We start from the raw sequence: 16,590 nt of genomic DNA on the forward strand, positions 1-16,590 counted from the left end.
CATCTCGCCATCCCTGCCAAGCAATTCATCAGCCGTAGCACCAAATCCTATCTCCCTCATCACGCTCTCCACGTACTCACACTCGCTCCTCTCCCGTCCCTCGATCTCAAAGAACGCCAAGCAGTTCACATACACATCAACCAGCATTCTCTCATCGACCCTTTCCTTTCTGCTCTCAATCCTCCACCTGTCAAGGTAGTACTCGATCTTGAGCAGCGTAATACGCCGGTTTACAACCGCTGACTCGGTACGCACGCTCTCGAGCGCCATCCTCTTCCGTGTGAACGACATGCTTTTGAACTTCACAAAGAAATTGCGCAGAAATGTCCCGTCCTTCTGCTCATTTATTTTCTTCAATCGCTCCTCGTTCTGTTTTATAATTTGCTGCTGTTTTGATGACAGCTTTCTCTTTGTGGATGACCCCTTCTTGAACAGTTCTATACGCCCCATGCTTGCACCAGCAAAAAGGCTCATTGCACATTTCTTCAGGTGCTGAATGTACCGCTGCATATTTCTTTGTGTGTGCTTCTCACGTTTTATGATGAGCAGGTCCATCAAGGACTTGTCAGACCTAGAAAATGCGGACAAGCTAACAGAACTGCCCTCCATGCCCATTACCTCACTACCGCTGCATACACGCTGCTCACCAACACCTCTACTACCATTCACCAACTCTTCCTCCTTCCCACACATCCTCCTCATCTCCCTTATTCTCTCTCCCATCTCACACATCCTAACCATCCTCACACCAGGCACATCCCAACTAACCCATCCATAAACAAAAGGATACCTAAACTCAATCCCATCAGCCAACACAACCGTGAAATAATCCTCAAACACTCCTCTCTTGTCCGTAAGTATTGCTGCCACATCATCGTTGCATATGAGCTCGTCCTCATCAAATTTGAGCACTCGTACATTGAAACGATCGAACAACGCAAGAAATGATGCGTTCTGTACTACGTCAGGATCTACCAGGAGGGTTCCTACGTGTTTTAGGGTTGTTAACAGTTCTGTGCGCTTGTAGATTGCCATTTCGTTTTTTGTTGGGCAGGGTTTTTTAATATTCTTAAAAATTGAAATATTTGGGCAGGGGTTGAAGGGCCAGACATATCGGGGATAGCACGGCAAACATTGCTAACCGGTATTTGAATGCGTACGGGTGCTTTAATTGTAGGAAATGGCATGGGCATCACAGTTATGTGCAGATATGACCTGCGTCCTTGATGCAAGGATAAAGATACGGTTCGTACCACCCTTTGAATAAACTATGAACCGATGCGGTAGTTGATCTGCTCACGTGCACTAACGTGCCATGGTGTACAAATTACGGTAAAGATGTGCAATTATCTACGATATGTGAGCACAAACGCTTTTATTTCTTTACTCCACAAAAACAGCTTACGCAGTACCTGCCACGCATCCAACCAAATCGTGCCGGATCGTTCGTACAAGAAGTATTTTTGTAACACTCGTCCTTTTATTTTCATAATTTCCTTCAATTTTGCTGTATAAGCCATTCTTCACGGTTGCTTGCCTACTTAGGAAGGACTCTCTGTCCAACACCAGGGTAGGGAGCACCAAATCTTAGTAATGCTTGGCTGATGAAACGTTTATCTATTTGTGAATGCATCAAGGGCACGGTTTCTAACTGCGTATGACATTTAAAACGGGTTTGGTAACGAAGCAGATATTTTTAATCACCCGTACCAGCAAACGAATTAATAAAAAAAGGGTGAGCAACGAGAGAAGAACGAGCACACCACCAGGTAATAGCGCAACACCCTTCTTGCAAGGAGCACCCTTCCAATCTGTTGGTTTACTACCACCAGCACTCGTAAAAAATGCTAACAAAATTTACCTGCTGTTCCAGGGCATGCTGCCACACCCCCCTTTTTTACCATTTAGCGCACGATTTGCATCTCAACGATTTAATTTATCGGTGCTTGTACTAAATTAAATTTATTAAAAGCATAAGCACGCACAGGGCTCGTTCTACCAGGACACCCCGTGCACCGATCACTATTAATTTACATATTTTGGAGTGATAAGCATGAACAGAAAGGAAACGAGGATTGAAGCGTTGCTGAGGGACATCAAGAGCGGTCGTTGGACGCTCACACATTTCAGGAGTAGCACTGCCAACATTACGGTATTGTGCACCAACGATGACCGAAAGATGGTTGCTAAGACGTACAGCAGAAATACTGCCCGGTTCATAAACCACGACATCGTGAAAGCGAGCATTTCACACCTGTACACACACGGACTGGCACCAAGCATCGTACTATCGTACGATAACGGATATATACGGAACTACGTGCCTGGACGAGCACTGCATCACGAGGATGTACATACGCACCACCAGATAATTGCTCGCAAGATGAGAGAATGGCACGCGAGCAACCGCTCGGGTGTTTCGCACATGTTTAAAAACATGATGGACTGGTACTGGCACGCACACGTGCACCACAAGGAGCTATTGGAAGGGCATGGTGTACGCGATTTTATGGTGGAACAGGAGAAGAGGGTGCGTGGATTGGAGGTGGGCTTCTGCCACAACAACCTGCTAGCCACGAATATAATTGCTCTGAACAGCCCACCCAGCAAATACGATCTGGTTGTAAGCACAGATTCTGAGGAGGACGCTTCCTCAGCACCTGTGGTAAGCAACGTGCAATTTGTTGACTTTGTACATTCTGGCGTGAACTACATCGCATACGACATAGCAAACCATTTCGTTGGACACATCAGGTATGCGTTCAGTACGCACGAAGTGCCATCCGAGCAGTTCAAGAGAGAATTCGTACAAAGCTACGCAAATGACCGGTTCAAAGTCAACTGCCGAACTGTTGACAAATTGATTGAGGACGTAAATCTGTTTATACCGGTTTCGCACTGTTTCTGGGGGCTATGGGCACTTTTAATGGAACATGCTGATGGTAACGATGATGATTACGTGAGGTATGCCAGGCATAGACTGGAAATGATGAATGCAAGCAATGGCAGGAAATGAAATGCTGGTGAGCGATGTGCACATTAAAAATGGTAAGTAATTGAATTATTTGGCGTGTACAAACCTAAAGGGTACTGCAGCGGATGAAGGTAAATTTAAATGTCCGTGCTATGCGATGATCGTTCGTTTCTGAGCTGGGATAATTATTTTTATGGACTAAGGTACCTCCCAGGAACACATCGAATAAAATTATTGCAGCCTTCTGCCAGCATTGAGCAGTGCCCTCCCCTGGGCACTAAAAACGTGCTAAAAATTTGCAAACAAACGGCAGCAAGCCATGATGGTGCTGCGCACCTTAAAGGTCACTTTTAACGGATACAGAACAGCGCACGTGGTATAAGCGATTAATTTTAGAAAAAAGTATAAAAAATGTTGCACTCACCGGTTGATAAAAATGCGCTGTTTGTACGGGATGATTCACCTGAACTGTGAGAGCGTTCAACTTTTCGTTTATAACACATGTGCTAAAACGAATTTATGACCTTAGGCACGATTTTGCACAACAAACCACTTATCGTGCTACGCTTCCGATCAGAAAATACGTAATGATGACCATCGTGGGTAAAGCATTTGTTTTATGGTGGAATTGTGTAGGATGTGTAGGATGTAGGATGTAGGATGTAGGATGTGTAGGATGTAGGATGTAGGATGTAGGATGTAGGATGTAGGATGTAGGATGTAGGATGTAGGATGTAGGATGTAGGATGTAGGATGTAGGATGTAGGATGTAGGATGTAGGATGTAGGATGTAGGATGTAGGATGTAGGATGTAGGATGTAGGATGTAGGATGTAGGATGTAGGATGTAGGATGTAGGATGTAGGATGTAGGATGTAGGATGTAGGATGTAGGATGTAGGATGTAGGATGTAGAATGTAGGATGTAAAATGTAGGATGTGTAGGATGTAGGATGCTATTTTAAATTACAATTCGGTTTATTTGACCGATCCTCAATTCCATGCCGCACATCAAATATTTTATGATATCGCGTGACTACTTCTATTTTTTAAATGATACGGTCTCTTCGTGGTGCGCAGGGGGCGAAGATTTCTTCTCAACACTTCTTTGCTGTTCTTTAAAAGCTTTGCACGCTATCTGAACCACAGATCATAAATCCTGGGCTCATGCGCTGCTTCAGTCTTTGAAGACTTGGATGCAGCTCTGTTCGTCGGACTGTGATCATTCAAAAGGCTTTTGGGCTCATGTGGAGAGTGTGCACCATCGGTGCTCGGTGATGTTGTGCCAGAAGGGGCACTGGAGAAGGTTGTGCTCGATGAAGATGATGGTATTGGGAGGTGTGACGCATTAGCTCTCTGTCCTACATAATCTGGATTTGCTGTTATTTTGTAGGGCGATAAATTTTTTACAGCATACCACACATCATTCCAGCTGAGACGTGTAAATGAACGCAAATGTTCCATCTGGTCCACAATCGGATCGGCATACGTCCTAAGCGTGCTATTAAAATTTTCAATAGCATGATCTTTTGCATCGTATATCGACTGTTTTACCGCGTTGCGCACTATGTCCTGCGCAATATCATCAACTAGACCGGCGGATACGTACGGCTCCAGCAACATGAACAAAAGCAACATAAAGTCTGGGCAAGCATGTCTATTTATATTTGATAGAGATCTGCTCTCATTTGTCAATCACTTTGATCTGAAGAAAATCACAGTTTATTTGATGTATCAAATTCAATTTTGTGTCACGGAGCAAAACACTTAGATTAAAGCTGATTATTAAGTATGAATCACATCTTTGTTGAGAATTTGTTTAGCTATCAGCACAACACGTGCTGTACACGCACATCAAGTATGTCTTTGTGTATGTTAGTACCTGCCAGGGTTTGTTCAGCTTTAGGTTCACGGCCTTTCACAGATTTATTGCGAAGGATTTCTGATCTCATTTTGCACCAGAAGAGCGCGTTGTTGTGTAATGAGATGGTAAACATGTCTTTAATGGAAAAAGGTAACTTGACAGGTATGCAGAATTGCGCTTTTAGGGCAGCGCCGTGTATTTTTATTGGAAATCAGTGAAACGGCATGCAAATACGAGTATTTGCACCAGTTATAAGCGCATGCTGTGCCTTTAATTAATGAATAGATTGCCATTGGCGAATCACCACACAAACCAATCAGAATTGAAACCTAAAGTCCATCACTTACAAAAATTTAAAGATAATCACATGCTATGAAACTGTGATATTAGTTTTGAACATTTTAATTATCATCGAATGATTCTTCTCGTTTCGTATATCCAAGCAATCAATTTTGTACAAGGAAAACCAAAATTACGCTCTAATAACAATCTTACATCGTAAATGCTACAAAAAGAGCTATTCGGAAAATTTCTCACATTTGACCGGCTGTTGCACGATCCATTGGATCGATTGCCCTTCTTTGTGTAAATTTTCTGAATCACTGCCTAAATGTACAGCTGATGCGGTAGAACTGTGATACTCCATGTAGCAAATCCTCGCACGCATTTCGTAACTTTTTTCAAAATCTGAGTACAAATTGTTTCTGCCATATTTTACGATTTTCAAGAATTTCCTGATGTTCTGTAGAATTCTGTCCATATTTCCATGTTCTGACCCGTGCATTTCAATGATATTGAATGTTAAAGCTGGTAATACGGCATACTTTATATCCAAGAACAGCACAACTTTGAACTAAATTACTTATTATTGGCCGCTATGATATTAATGATTTAAGATATATAAACACGAATTACGTGTATTGGGTTTGTTTATCCTTTTTATTGGCCAAAAGATCATTCAAATGTTTTAATTATTTTTTTACGAAAAGCACGTTGATCGATCCAAAAAATATTTTAATGACCAGAACATTGTGTTAGAGGGAATGTCCGAAAATTTTGTCATTATTGAATAAGTACGTTGTCATGAACAGATATCTGTTCGTGTAACGCTGCTAAACTTGTCGTTGGACGTATAAATAACAATACGTGGTAGTGTGGTGCCAAATAATCTGGTATACCGGTTAATAATTCTTTTTCTTGTTATTTAAGTACGCATCGTATCAGTTACCACCAATGAACAAAGCTTCTTCCTGCACTTTACAATCAATTTTGGCGTGATCTGCCTTTCCGAACGCACGTGTGCTAAGACCGCTAATGCTGTACTCTCCTCAGTTTTAAGGTCCTTCAACACACGGGCAGTTTCTTACTACCTTGCACACCAGACACCTTGATTCAGGGTGCATATATTCTCCAAATGTTCACTAAGCAGCCATTATTACAGCCTAGACCGGTAGTGCCGAGTCTAAGAATGGTATATCAAAGCACTTCATCCTTGTGATCGTTTCAAACCTTTATTCGTATTTCTGTGATATGCACCGTATCATTTTACGTGCCCGTACAGGTGTAGAATCGATCACTACCCACAGCAACCACCACCTACCCAGTATTATGTCCACCAACACGGTAAATTATTGCACAGATTTTAGTGGCCGCTTTCACTGCATACATTGACAGTTCCTCTGCTCTATAAATTGCTTTTTTATTAAATGAGAGTGCATCCCTTAATTACAACGATTTTAAATGCCTATTTAATTTATACGAAATAAGACACATCAATTTTACAAAAATGGGTGTTCTGTTCTTCACTAAGGATCATTAAAATTACCAAAAGCTGTACCTCACACCTTTCCCCATTCTTTATTCATCATATCGGTCCTTTCATATTTGTAATTAATTTTTTGCACATCATCGCTACCGTTTTCGTGCCAACAGCACTGATCCATATAAACGGTAAAAAATGCTTGAAAAAACACCAGAGAGCCACATGCATAGGTTTCGCTCGCACACATCCTTCTATCGGCTAACGTTCCATTTGCAAATTTTAGCCATCTGCAACAAATAACCCTTTATTAAAATGACCACGATTTACCGCGAGTACCAGATACCGCTTCCGTTCACAATCAAGGACTATCGGGTGGCGCAGCTGTACACAGTCGCCATGATCAGTGCAAACGAGGCTACCGGTGACACGAGCATCAAGATAGCGGAGAACAAGGATATACACGACGAGAAGTATGGTGCGTGCCGATACACGGAGAAAATATTCTATTTGAACAGCAAGGTACCACGTGCGATACGCGCGGTTGTTCCGAAGAAGGCGCTGATTGTCGAGGAAAAGGCCTTCAACGCCTTTCCGACATGCCACACCTTTTACACCAACCAGGCCTTCAGCACAGACACTTTCAGCGCAAGTGTTGTATCCACGCATGTGAACAACGAGCTCACGCTCAAGAATGCATTGAACATCGATTGTGCGCTTTACGACAAGACAAAGGTAAAGGTTATCGACGTGTGCTGCAATATTGTGAATCCACAGTACGATCCCACAAACACGCCGCTCAAAATCAATGATGGTTGCCCGCTCAAGCCAGAGTGGTACAAAAACCCGTCTTATGATGTTATGATGAGCTATAAATTTGTTACGCTCAAGTTCGACTGTTTTGGGCTGGGGTGGCTTGTACATGAGATTGAGAAGCAGATAGATAAGATTTTTACAAGCTCACACCAGCAAATGGTGTGTACAATGGATGAGTGGCACGGAAAGAGTATCGAGGATATAAGGGAGTTAGAGGACAACATTAGGGAGAAACTAAACGAAAAGGAAGGAAAGATAATTGAGTAAACCGGATTTTAATGATCTGCTAAATATTCGTGCTGTGAGTGTTTTCTGCACGAGTGCTCGAAGGTATTCGTTTTATAACGTGTTACACCGATTTTGTTCTCTTCCAGAGTGTTGCATTTTTAAGGGCTGCTCGCCTTTTTTCACCATAATTAAAGCAGGGTCAGCAATCACAGGTTTACTGCCGGATGTTCTGATTTTTGGCTTGAGTTCGTGTTTTTGCAGCATGTTCTAACCTGAAAGAGGACACCCTTGAAAACCAAGCGAGATTGGTGAACGCAATGATGAACAGAATATTTTATGACCGTTTCATCTTTGGCATGCAAAATCGAGTGAAATACTTGAGTTTGAACAAGTACAAACGGGAAGTAAAAGGTATCAGGATGTTGAAGAAGTTTTTAAGCTTGCAGACACTCGTTTAAAGCACCCATCAGAAAAGGTTTTTTCTTTTTAACACCAACCTCGCAGTTTTTGAATTAAGGTATTTGGAGAACTTTGGCACTTTGGTCACTCAAGATAGACCGTATCTCCCGCTCAACCTGAGCGGTTTGAAGAGCATAAATGCCTTAAAAATTTAGTGATAGATAGCTGCGTGCTAAACAGAAAAAGTATTTTTGCTGTCCGCAACAAATCTTGAACCACTTGGAGTTACGTCCATAGCTTCTAATCTAGGTCGCAAGGCCTTATGCCCGTAAATGAACCACTTCTGGTAACAATGCTTAGATGTTGTTGTATGAAGGGATAGATGAATGACTGTTGATGAAAAATATACGAAATATTTCGGTAATTATCAGTTCAGCCTAATGTGTGCATTCATATCGGTAAATTTATGTGCTATGAAAGCCAATTTTGTAATTTTGATGCCAAATGATTATCAACCACCGTACTAGCGGTATTTTAGTAGATCACCAGTTATTTTCTCCACGTAACAAAAAATTTACTTCCATACAAAGTTAAAGAAGAATGGCCATGCAGCGTTTTTTCACATATTTTTGTCAGACGTTTCAGCTGATGCTCGTTGTCACAGCATGTACTACCCTAAGGGAAGAATGGCGTTGAATGCATCGTTGTCTACGATACAACCAACTGCTGCGACGATAACCTGAAATATAGTACAGAAGGACACACAAAAGATCTGCCAACATCATTCCTTTCATTTTCAGCTTTTTGCTCTCCTAATTAAAAAAATTGTGCACACCCCCTTGAAATGGTGAAATCAAAAGGAAAAAAGCGCTACAACACGCCACTGCGTCCGTTTGAGTCTGACCGCCTGATCAGTGAAATGAAACTCATCGGTGAGTATGGTTTGCGCAACAAGAAGGAGTTGTGGATCTTCAAAAACATCACTAACACGACAAAAAAGCGTGCCCGTGATCTTCTTATCACAAACAGTAACGAAGAACTGATTTTTTGCGGCCGCGCACTCCTCGACAAGTTGGTCTTAACGAAAGTGTTTGGTGATGACGTGTCTCTTATCACCAAGGAGGACGTCACAAAAAATTTGGAGCGAGTGCTTGATTTGGAGGTGAACTGTTTTTTGGAAAGGAGGCTACAGCACAGGGTTTTTGAGTTGGGAATGGCGAACAGCGTGCACCATGCGAGAAATCTGATATACCAAAGGAAGATCATGGTTAAGGGAAGGATCGTTAATAAGCCCGGGTATGTCGTGACCGGCAATGATGAAGCCTACATTGAGCTGAAGGAAGTGCCTGAAGGGAAGAAAAAGGGCGAGCAGGTGGCTAAGGTAGCGGTAGAGAGTTGAGTAAAAGCTAATGATTAAGAACCTGAGTTTAAACGATTTTTTGTACTGATTTCTGTGTAGCGGATTGTTGTGCGGTCGTGTTCCCGCCGTTGTTGTAGATCTTGCCTGGCACGAGTGCAGTTTGTTACTTTTATATTTTTTGTTTCGCCACGAGATCTACCTGCTGTAAAAGCAAAGACCGGTAATTCTTTTCATTTGTGGTAGTAGGAAGAGGGCGGAACACTTATACGACCAGTTTTGCTTGCTATGGCCTTCTAATAATTATTTTTTAACTCTAAGGTACGGCAGGGAAAAATGTGTTTGTGATGCCTTTGCAATTCATTCATATCTCCACATCAAATCAAGCTCTGTGCCACGAGTTTCTCGTAAAAAGTGCAGAATGTAAGTTGATTGGTGTTGAAAATAATAATAGCAGAATTCACAGCCGAGTTGGTACTTTTTCGTACGCTTTCCTCACAAGTACTTGAACATCATCCTGTGTACAGCTCTTAGTACGTACTAACAGTTGGATCTGAACTTGAATGAAAAATACCATAAATTATTACCGGGTGAGGAAATTACTTGTTCCGTTCGTACAATGAATCATCTTTTGCATTAGCTCACTGGTCCTGTTGTTGATTCCTTTGCCGATACCCGCACGATAAAATTTTTACTTCATTTTTGCACCCCTACCCAATGACTAGCAGCAAAGGTTACAGAAGACAAACACGCAAAAGGTTCTCACAGCCGTTCCGCAAGCACGGCATGCCAAATATCTCTACGTACCTCACCACATATAAACGCGGTGATTACGTTGACATAAAGGTAAATCCTGCCGTGCACAAGGGTATGCCCCACAAGTATTACCACGGTTTGACGGGCAAAGTGGCAGTTGTGCACAAGAATAGCTTGACAGTGCGATGCACACGCCGATTCGGTAATAAGCGAGTGCACCGGATGGTTGTCTGCAGGGTTGAACACCTCAGAAAGAGCAAGTGTGACATGGAATTTAACGAGAGGAGGAAGATAAACGATGAAATGAGAAAACAAGCCGAGGATGAGAACAGGATGGTTGGCAGCATGAAGCGTGTCCAGAAAGGATCAAGAGAAGAGTTCTTCATTGGGTTAGATGGAAATGAGCCGGTTGAGCTGAAGAATGAACCTTTCATTAGCGTTTATTAAATTTGCGTATTGAGTTACTTGTGTGGTTTGCGTGTGTTATACAGGAGTAAACATGTTATCGGGTCAGCCTGCCATTTGTGGATTCGTTCACCGGGTGGTAATTGTTTGGTATTGCGCACTACTCCTGTGCGATAATACGATGTTAACCAAGTTTTGATTTTTTGCATGACGAGCGCTATAGCAGTTATTTTGGATGAGTGCTGCTGATCTGTCAGAATTATGAGCAATTGAAGGTATTCTGAGCTACGGATATGATTTGAAGACAATATTTGAAGGCTTGACTAGCAATGCAGGGTTTTTACGAAATTGATTACAGGTTGCATGATGTTGAGCTGTCCTTGCATGCAAAGCATAACCGTGACAAGGTTGATTTTCGTTTCGCAAGCGCTGGGCACCACGGCCGCAGCCCTCATTTTACCCAACAATTTACAAGTTGCTGAACTTGTGGAAACGAACCGTAGTTTTTGATTCAAAGAGGGCGTGCCTCATGAACCGGCGGCCAATGGCCACGTCGGTTTACGCAGATCAGAAAAGTATGTTTGTTAAGGCAAATCGTGTTTTATGTGACAAATAAACGTACTTCTCAAAAAAGGTACACTTCAAGTATTTCATCCATCATATGTTATCCATCGAACAAAAGAGAATATTTGCGATCATATTTGTATCCAAAACGATTTACATGATTTTGCTTTTATCAAACGGTTACTTCGGATCAAAAAACTGAAATGCGCACACATAAAAAGGTTTATCATTGTTCCGCAAGTAACATGCTAGGTACACGAAAAATTTTTACATGATGAAAATAGCAAATTCCACCACAGTTCACCATTATTGTCAGTCATGATGCCTTACATAATAGTACGCTTCAATTTGCGGATTCATATTTACACGAATCGTTTCCTGTAAATAAATTTAAATGAAAAAATTTTTACCCCAGGAATTCCGGTCGACATCTACGAACCGGAGTTCTGTACGAGCTGGGATTGCCGTTCGATCATCTGAGAAGTGCTCAAATTAAAGTTTTTTGCCTTTTGCGAGTGTTGCACATGGCAATTTCGATATGTTTACTTTTGATGGTTTGAGGATTGTCATGCTGCTGGTTAGCTGTTTTGCATCTATGGCTCGTCTCTGTGCTAGCGCAGATGGCATTAGTCTGTGATGAGACATCATGCACCACACTGATTGTGATGACTATGGTATTCTGAGACTTTCGTAATGATGTTCCTACTTTTTAACTTTGCAAAGATGTCTTCCTCTATTTTGTGTAACACAGCTTCTAGATCAGTTATTTGGGTGAATAATTAAATTGTGTGTGGCATGGTATCCATTTTTTTCGTCAAGCATACGGTCCGTTGGACGCATCCTTTGTCAAAGAAAGCTTTGAATGTCACGCCTTACACGATGAGCATTCCTGTATTTGCCGTTATCCGATCTGCAACAGGCTATGTTTTACTATTTGAAGCTGTCAAATATAGGTTTAGGCAAGCCTGGTATGTGACAAGACCATGTACATGATTTTGTGTCAAGGTGTTAATCGGGCCTATACTAGTTCTATTCATTAATGTTTGTTACAGCCTGACGAATAAATGAATTTGCAGCGGATGAAATGACCGCTCTCTTCTGGTTGTTTATTGTGAGAGTTTTGGAAGAGCTTGCAACCGCGTAAGTCATTTAAAAGGCTTGTTAACGTAGCCAGCACGTTAAAATTTCTATTTATATGATTTTATTCTAAAAGGTTGCGAAGAGCGGGCATTTTTTGTATTTTTGAACGAGGGAAGGTGATGAGCTGCCTATCACGTCCAAAAGAAGGCAAACAACCATCGTATCAAGGTAACACTTGAGGGCTGTTTTTTATCATCCTTTACAGTACTGATTGCAGCAACAAAAAGGCATTCCGTGGTACAGCCTATGCCTAAACACATTTTGGTGTGCACCCAAAAGCTCTTATCTTGTGGCGGATTCTCCAAATCGGACAGCTTGGAAAAACCATAGAACTCTTTTCTTATCACCGATGTAAAACTTTTTGACATTTCAAAAGTAATGACACGCAAACATTCCCACAACTATCCTCGTCCTATGTCCAAAAGTACACTTATGCTGATCGCAAATGGTTGTATTAATGTCAAACGACGTGATTAATGTCATACCTGTTGATTTATCAGTTGTAAGAGTTATCGATCATGTCCAATTCATAATTTATTAAATTGCTGAAATGTTTTCTGAACCATTCACCATGGCTGAGGCTTTAAACACTAAAGATAGCATTTATGTGCTATTTTTACACCGATGCTTGTTCTTCATTATCGGCATAGCATTCGATAAAGAGTTTTAGGAATGTTACACGTGAGTGCTTTACTCCTTTTTGATTTCTAGGTGGTTCTGACTTTTACTTGCTCGCTTCTTCTTTACTCAGCAGCATTTGTTGCTCGTGTATTTCTCCAATCGTTACAGAAGTGTCATTTTTCACCTCCTGATAATTCATGAATTTTTGATATGTTGATTCGGAAGACAGTGATAAAACACTAAAAAAAAATATAAATAGGTGCGTATCGCCGCATTCATGGCGCAAATAACTGGATGTCTGCAGAAGAACAAGCTATTTTTTACTATTTTAGCGATCCTTTCAGCAGCGTTACTTTGCACAGCGTTGCTTTACGCAGTTCTTAGCAGAATGGGTGCCAAGAATCTTGCAGCGTGCAGTTTCTGTGATGGTGATGTTTTTCCTAAGGAGGAGATCTTCGATGATTGTGTACAGCCTGGTTGTAAGTCAGTCGCAAAGGAAGAAAGAATTGATGAACATGTAGTTGAAAGCAAGGCGGTGATTGTTGAAGACTCACCGACGGAGAGCAGCACAGCATCTCTTTCGGTTACCAGTGATGTTGATGAGGGCATACGTGCGGTGGATCAAGAATTGGAAGGCGCGAATGAGGTGGTTGAAGTTGTTCAATCGGTTGTTACTTTGGATTGTGACCAGAGTAATCCAAGTGGTGATGTCGTACAGGTAGCAGGTTCTGATAAAGACTTTCGAGTGGCAGTCGATGATGTAGAGCCTTTGGAGGACGTTTCTGGCGTACTATTGGGATGTAAAGATCGTGAGAATAACGAAGTGATGATCACCAACACGGATGAATCAGGGCTGTTGCAGTGTGATCGTGGGAAGTCGAAGGGCCGTTGTCCGAACGGGGCCATGCGGCTGGTTAATAAAGGTTTGGTGCGATCTTTAATTGATTGGTACAATGAGTTAGATCGGGTGGCACTTTTGGAAGCAAAGCGTGCTTCAAAGAATTTTCGTGGCACTTTTTCGAGTCTGGAATCAGCACCTGATAATCCAAGGAAGGTAGGAGAGATAATGGCAGGAAAGGATAATGAGGAGTAGTTAAAAGTATAGGTTGTTATTTTTTGAGAGTTCTGAGTGGAGGTTTCTTTCCATTTTGGCTGATTTTGTTTCCATTTTGGCTGATTTTGCGCTCATTTTTAAGAGGCAAATTGTATTGTTCACCAACAGGTGAACATGCTGATACTGCAATCATATGGCCTGTTGATGCGAGCAATCACAGTGTAAAGTGTGCTATTTTCGCTTCGCGGTTTGTTGATGTGGAACAAAGTGTGTGCAAAAGCAGTAAATATATCCGTTCTGAAAATTTGTCGTATTTTTGATCGTAAAATTGCGGTATTGTTGGTATGTGCTTCATATGACATTACAAGTTCCGAAGAACAACTCATAGCACGATTGTTCACGGTTACTTACGGACAGTAAGGATAGCCATACGAAGCAAATATTCATATCCCCCTGCGATAGAAGAACACTGTTTTATTGATACATTACTGCGCTCAAAACATGTTCAATTTTTTGACCGTTTTATAAAATAACCATTCAAAGTACCAATTATGAACGCCATAGCATTTTTAGACATACTATCAGCATCGCAACAAACCACGGCATTTATCCACCTACTTGTCATTAAAAACCTCATCATTGCTCGAAACAGAACGAAAGGCATTACGCAATAGTACAAACACTTTTTACCATAAGTTACCTTCCATTGCCAGTATTAAAAGCAAATCTGTTCCCTGCAAAATTTCACAACTTTTCTTTCCTTACCATTTTTATTCGCAACACATTTCCGCCACCCCGGAAAAATGGACAAACCTGCTCCATCCTTCATATACAAGGTCAAACAAAAACCAAAAGTGATGAAAAGCAGCGATGTTAAGCCGCTATTTAAATTTACCAGGAAAAGAAAGGAGTACGAAGAGAGCATACGGTGCGATGCTATGGACAGCAAATTTTTTGTGGACGGTGGGGCGGTAAGCAATTTGGAGGGAAAAAATGGTAAAAGGGCTAACAGCACCGAAAAGTAGTGAAATGAGGAGAAGAGATGCAATGAGACGGAGAATGGTGAGCGGTCAAAACGCAAAAGATTGCGTGAATGATGTTCTTGAGGTTGAAGAAAAGAAGGAAATAGGCGCCATGGTTGGAAAGCGGTCTGTGAAACAAAATATCAGGAGGTATGAGAGTAAGAGAGAAAATGAGCACAAAATAAATGGTAATTGCGAGGTAGCAGATAACATTCTAGTTCAACAAAAACAAGTATTAGCTACTAATCAACCAAGTGGTGTGTCACAGCAGATCAATGATGATGTGGTGCTTATGGACGATGTATTGGTAAAAAAGTTTAAATGTGCAAACATCGATGAGAAGTGCTATAAGACCGTGGTTAAAAAGGAATTACGTGATCAAAGTGTTGATGTGAGCGGTGCCAGAACGTCTGTGAATGCTACGGTGACAGGAATCAAAATAGTTAATGATGTAGCCGTCCAACACAAAGTCGTAACAAATGGCAAAATGATCGGTGATGTCGTAAGTCAAGACGTAAATGTACGTAGTTCTGCTCCTTTACCCGCATCCGTGAGAACCAAGAGCAACATAAATGCCAACAGAACATCACCGCTAAAATACTTCCTTTTTCTGGACAATAGCGATTCTGAGGAGAAGAGAATAAACCAGATCATAAGAATGAGCTTGGATTATCTTTCTGAGCAGGAAGAGTCTTTCAAAAACTTGGACCTAAAGATAGAACTGGATGACAAGATAGTACAGGAGAAAATAAAGGGGGTAGAATGTGAAATTGAAAGATGCAAATGTGAAATAGAAAAATGGGAAAAAATAGGAAAGGAATGCGCAGCGAGCTGCCTTAAAGAAGGAATAAAATTGGGAAGAATGAGCAAAAGTACGCGACATGAGGAAGAAGATAGGACCGATAGCAGGGTTTTAACCGAACAAAATAGAGAAAGGATAAAGAAGCTGGCGCTCATGATGAATAAGTATATAGAGGCATGCAAGAACGGGTGCGAGGAAATTTACAGGAAAATGTTTGCGATGGTCAAGGGTTCCGATTTGGACCCCTTGCTAGTTTTGAAGACTTTGGCCAAGTTAAAGCGAGTGGATGAGTAACACGGACATTGTATTATTAGCGATTTATTAAATGATACTTATTATCTTGTTGTGCCGCGTTATTTATGAGGCTCTACCTGAGAGCAGGCGTAGATTTGGCGTGTTTGAAACTTATTAACATGGTAAACTAGATATGCTTTACAGCAGAATAAATGAGTGTATCGCTGCTCTCTTCACTTCGCTTGCCATTTCCTGTGGTGTATAGTTTGGTATTACCGATTATGTCTTCGTTGTAACTTTTTGTTGCGTAGATGCCGACAGCACGGTAGACTTAGTTAATTGATCAATTAATTAATCATGGCCGCTGTGTACTCAACATAGAATTACGATTCACGGTGATATTGCGGTGTTCAATCAATTATTATAAAAATTGTTCAAAAGTATCTATGAGAACATCAACCCATGGACGAAGAACAGGTCATAGACTCACCTAACAAACAACAAATATTCTCATTCACGATATACACACCAATATGACAATCACCTGATTGCTTTTTGAGCACTACACAGGAAACATTTCTGTAGCAGAGGTCGTAA

At 41.4% G+C, this 16,590-nt stretch overlaps 9 protein-coding genes across 9 annotated transcripts; 7 read left to right on the forward strand and 2 right to left on the reverse strand.

Annotated features, from left to right (window-relative positions):
• On the reverse strand, positions 1 to 1,035 carry VCUG_02135 (uncharacterized protein; the record flags this gene model as incomplete). The annotated part of the gene is made up of 1 exon (XM_008076958.1): positions 1 to 1,035. A coding segment is annotated over one exon (1,035 nt), but the record flags the coding sequence as incomplete, so codon positions are not given.
• Positions 1,036 to 1,537: 502 nt separating this feature from the next.
• VCUG_02136 (uncharacterized protein) lies at positions 1,538 to 1,960 on the forward strand (the record flags this gene model as incomplete). The annotated part of the gene is made up of 1 exon (XM_008076959.1): positions 1,538 to 1,960. The coding sequence occupies exon 1, from the start codon at positions 1,658 to 1,660 to the stop codon at positions 1,958 to 1,960; it is 303 nt and encodes a 100-aa protein (XP_008075150.1). The 5' UTR covers positions 1,538 to 1,657.
• A 34-nt stretch (positions 1,961 to 1,994) lies between these two features.
• VCUG_02137 (serine/threonine protein kinase) lies at positions 1,995 to 3,704 on the forward strand. Its single transcript, XM_008076960.1, has one exon. The coding sequence runs from the start codon at positions 2,054 to 2,056 to the stop codon at positions 3,014 to 3,016; it is 963 nt and encodes a 320-aa protein (XP_008075151.1). The 5' UTR covers positions 1,995 to 2,053; the 3' UTR covers positions 3,017 to 3,704.
• Positions 3,705 to 4,106: 402 nt separating this feature from the next.
• On the reverse strand, positions 4,107 to 4,610 carry VCUG_02138 (uncharacterized protein; the record flags this gene model as incomplete). The annotated part of the gene is made up of 1 exon (XM_008076961.1): positions 4,107 to 4,610. The coding sequence occupies one exon, from the start codon at positions 4,608 to 4,610 to the stop codon at positions 4,107 to 4,109; it is 504 nt and encodes a 167-aa protein (XP_008075152.1).
• A 2,293-nt stretch (positions 4,611 to 6,903) lies between these two features.
• On the forward strand, positions 6,904 to 7,684 carry VCUG_02139 (uncharacterized protein). Its single transcript, XM_008076962.1, has one exon. It carries the CDS (start codon positions 6,911 to 6,913, stop codon positions 7,676 to 7,678), a length of 768 nt encoding a protein of 255 aa, XP_008075153.1. The 5' UTR covers positions 6,904 to 6,910; the 3' UTR covers positions 7,679 to 7,684.
• Positions 7,685 to 8,372: 688 nt separating this feature from the next.
• On the forward strand, positions 8,373 to 9,458 carry VCUG_02140 (ribosomal protein S4). Its single transcript, XM_008076963.1, has one exon. It carries the CDS (start codon positions 8,883 to 8,885, stop codon positions 9,435 to 9,437), a length of 555 nt encoding a protein of 184 aa, XP_008075154.1. The 5' UTR covers positions 8,373 to 8,882; the 3' UTR covers positions 9,438 to 9,458.
• A 612-nt stretch (positions 9,459 to 10,070) lies between these two features.
• On the forward strand, positions 10,071 to 10,660 carry VCUG_02141 (uncharacterized protein). The gene has a single exon (XM_008076964.1). The coding sequence runs from the start codon at positions 10,113 to 10,115 to the stop codon at positions 10,596 to 10,598; it is 486 nt and encodes a 161-aa protein (XP_008075155.1). The 5' UTR covers positions 10,071 to 10,112; the 3' UTR covers positions 10,599 to 10,660.
• Positions 10,661 to 13,158: 2,498 nt separating this feature from the next.
• Positions 13,159 to 13,974, forward strand: VCUG_02142 (uncharacterized protein; the record flags this gene model as incomplete). Its single annotated transcript, XM_008076965.1, has 1 exon — positions 13,159 to 13,974. The coding sequence occupies one exon, from the start codon at positions 13,159 to 13,161 to the stop codon at positions 13,972 to 13,974; it is 816 nt and encodes a 271-aa protein (XP_008075156.1).
• A 766-nt stretch (positions 13,975 to 14,740) lies between these two features.
• Positions 14,741 to 16,077, forward strand: VCUG_02143 (uncharacterized protein). The gene has a single exon (XM_008076948.1). The coding sequence runs from the start codon at positions 14,929 to 14,931 to the stop codon at positions 16,051 to 16,053; it is 1,125 nt and encodes a 374-aa protein (XP_008075139.1). The 5' UTR covers positions 14,741 to 14,928; the 3' UTR covers positions 16,054 to 16,077.
• The last annotated feature ends 513 nt before the right edge of the window (positions 16,078 to 16,590 follow it).

The sequence above is a fragment of the Vavraia culicis genome (genome assembly GCF_000192795.1).
Source record: "Vavraia culicis subsp. floridensis unplaced genomic scaffold supercont1.45, whole genome shotgun sequence".
NCBI classification, from domain to species: domain Eukaryota; kingdom Fungi; phylum Microsporidia; family Pleistophoridae; genus Vavraia; species Vavraia culicis.

Excerpts from the sequence above, each read along its gene's own strand:
- VCUG_02137 (XM_008076960.1), top strand. The coding sequence starts at position 2,054 with ATGAACAGAAAGGAAACGAGGATTGAAGCGTTGCTGAGGGACATCAAG.
- VCUG_02139 (XM_008076962.1), top strand. The coding sequence starts at position 6,911 with ATGACCACGATTTACCGCGAGTACCAGATACCGCTTCCGTTCACAATC.
- VCUG_02140 (XM_008076963.1), top strand. The coding sequence starts at position 8,883 with ATGGTGAAATCAAAAGGAAAAAAGCGCTACAACACGCCACTGCGTCCG.
- VCUG_02141 (XM_008076964.1), top strand. The coding sequence starts at position 10,113 with ATGACTAGCAGCAAAGGTTACAGAAGACAAACACGCAAAAGGTTCTCA.
- VCUG_02143 (XM_008076948.1), top strand. The coding sequence starts at position 14,929 with ATGGTAAAAGGGCTAACAGCACCGAAAAGTAGTGAAATGAGGAGAAGA.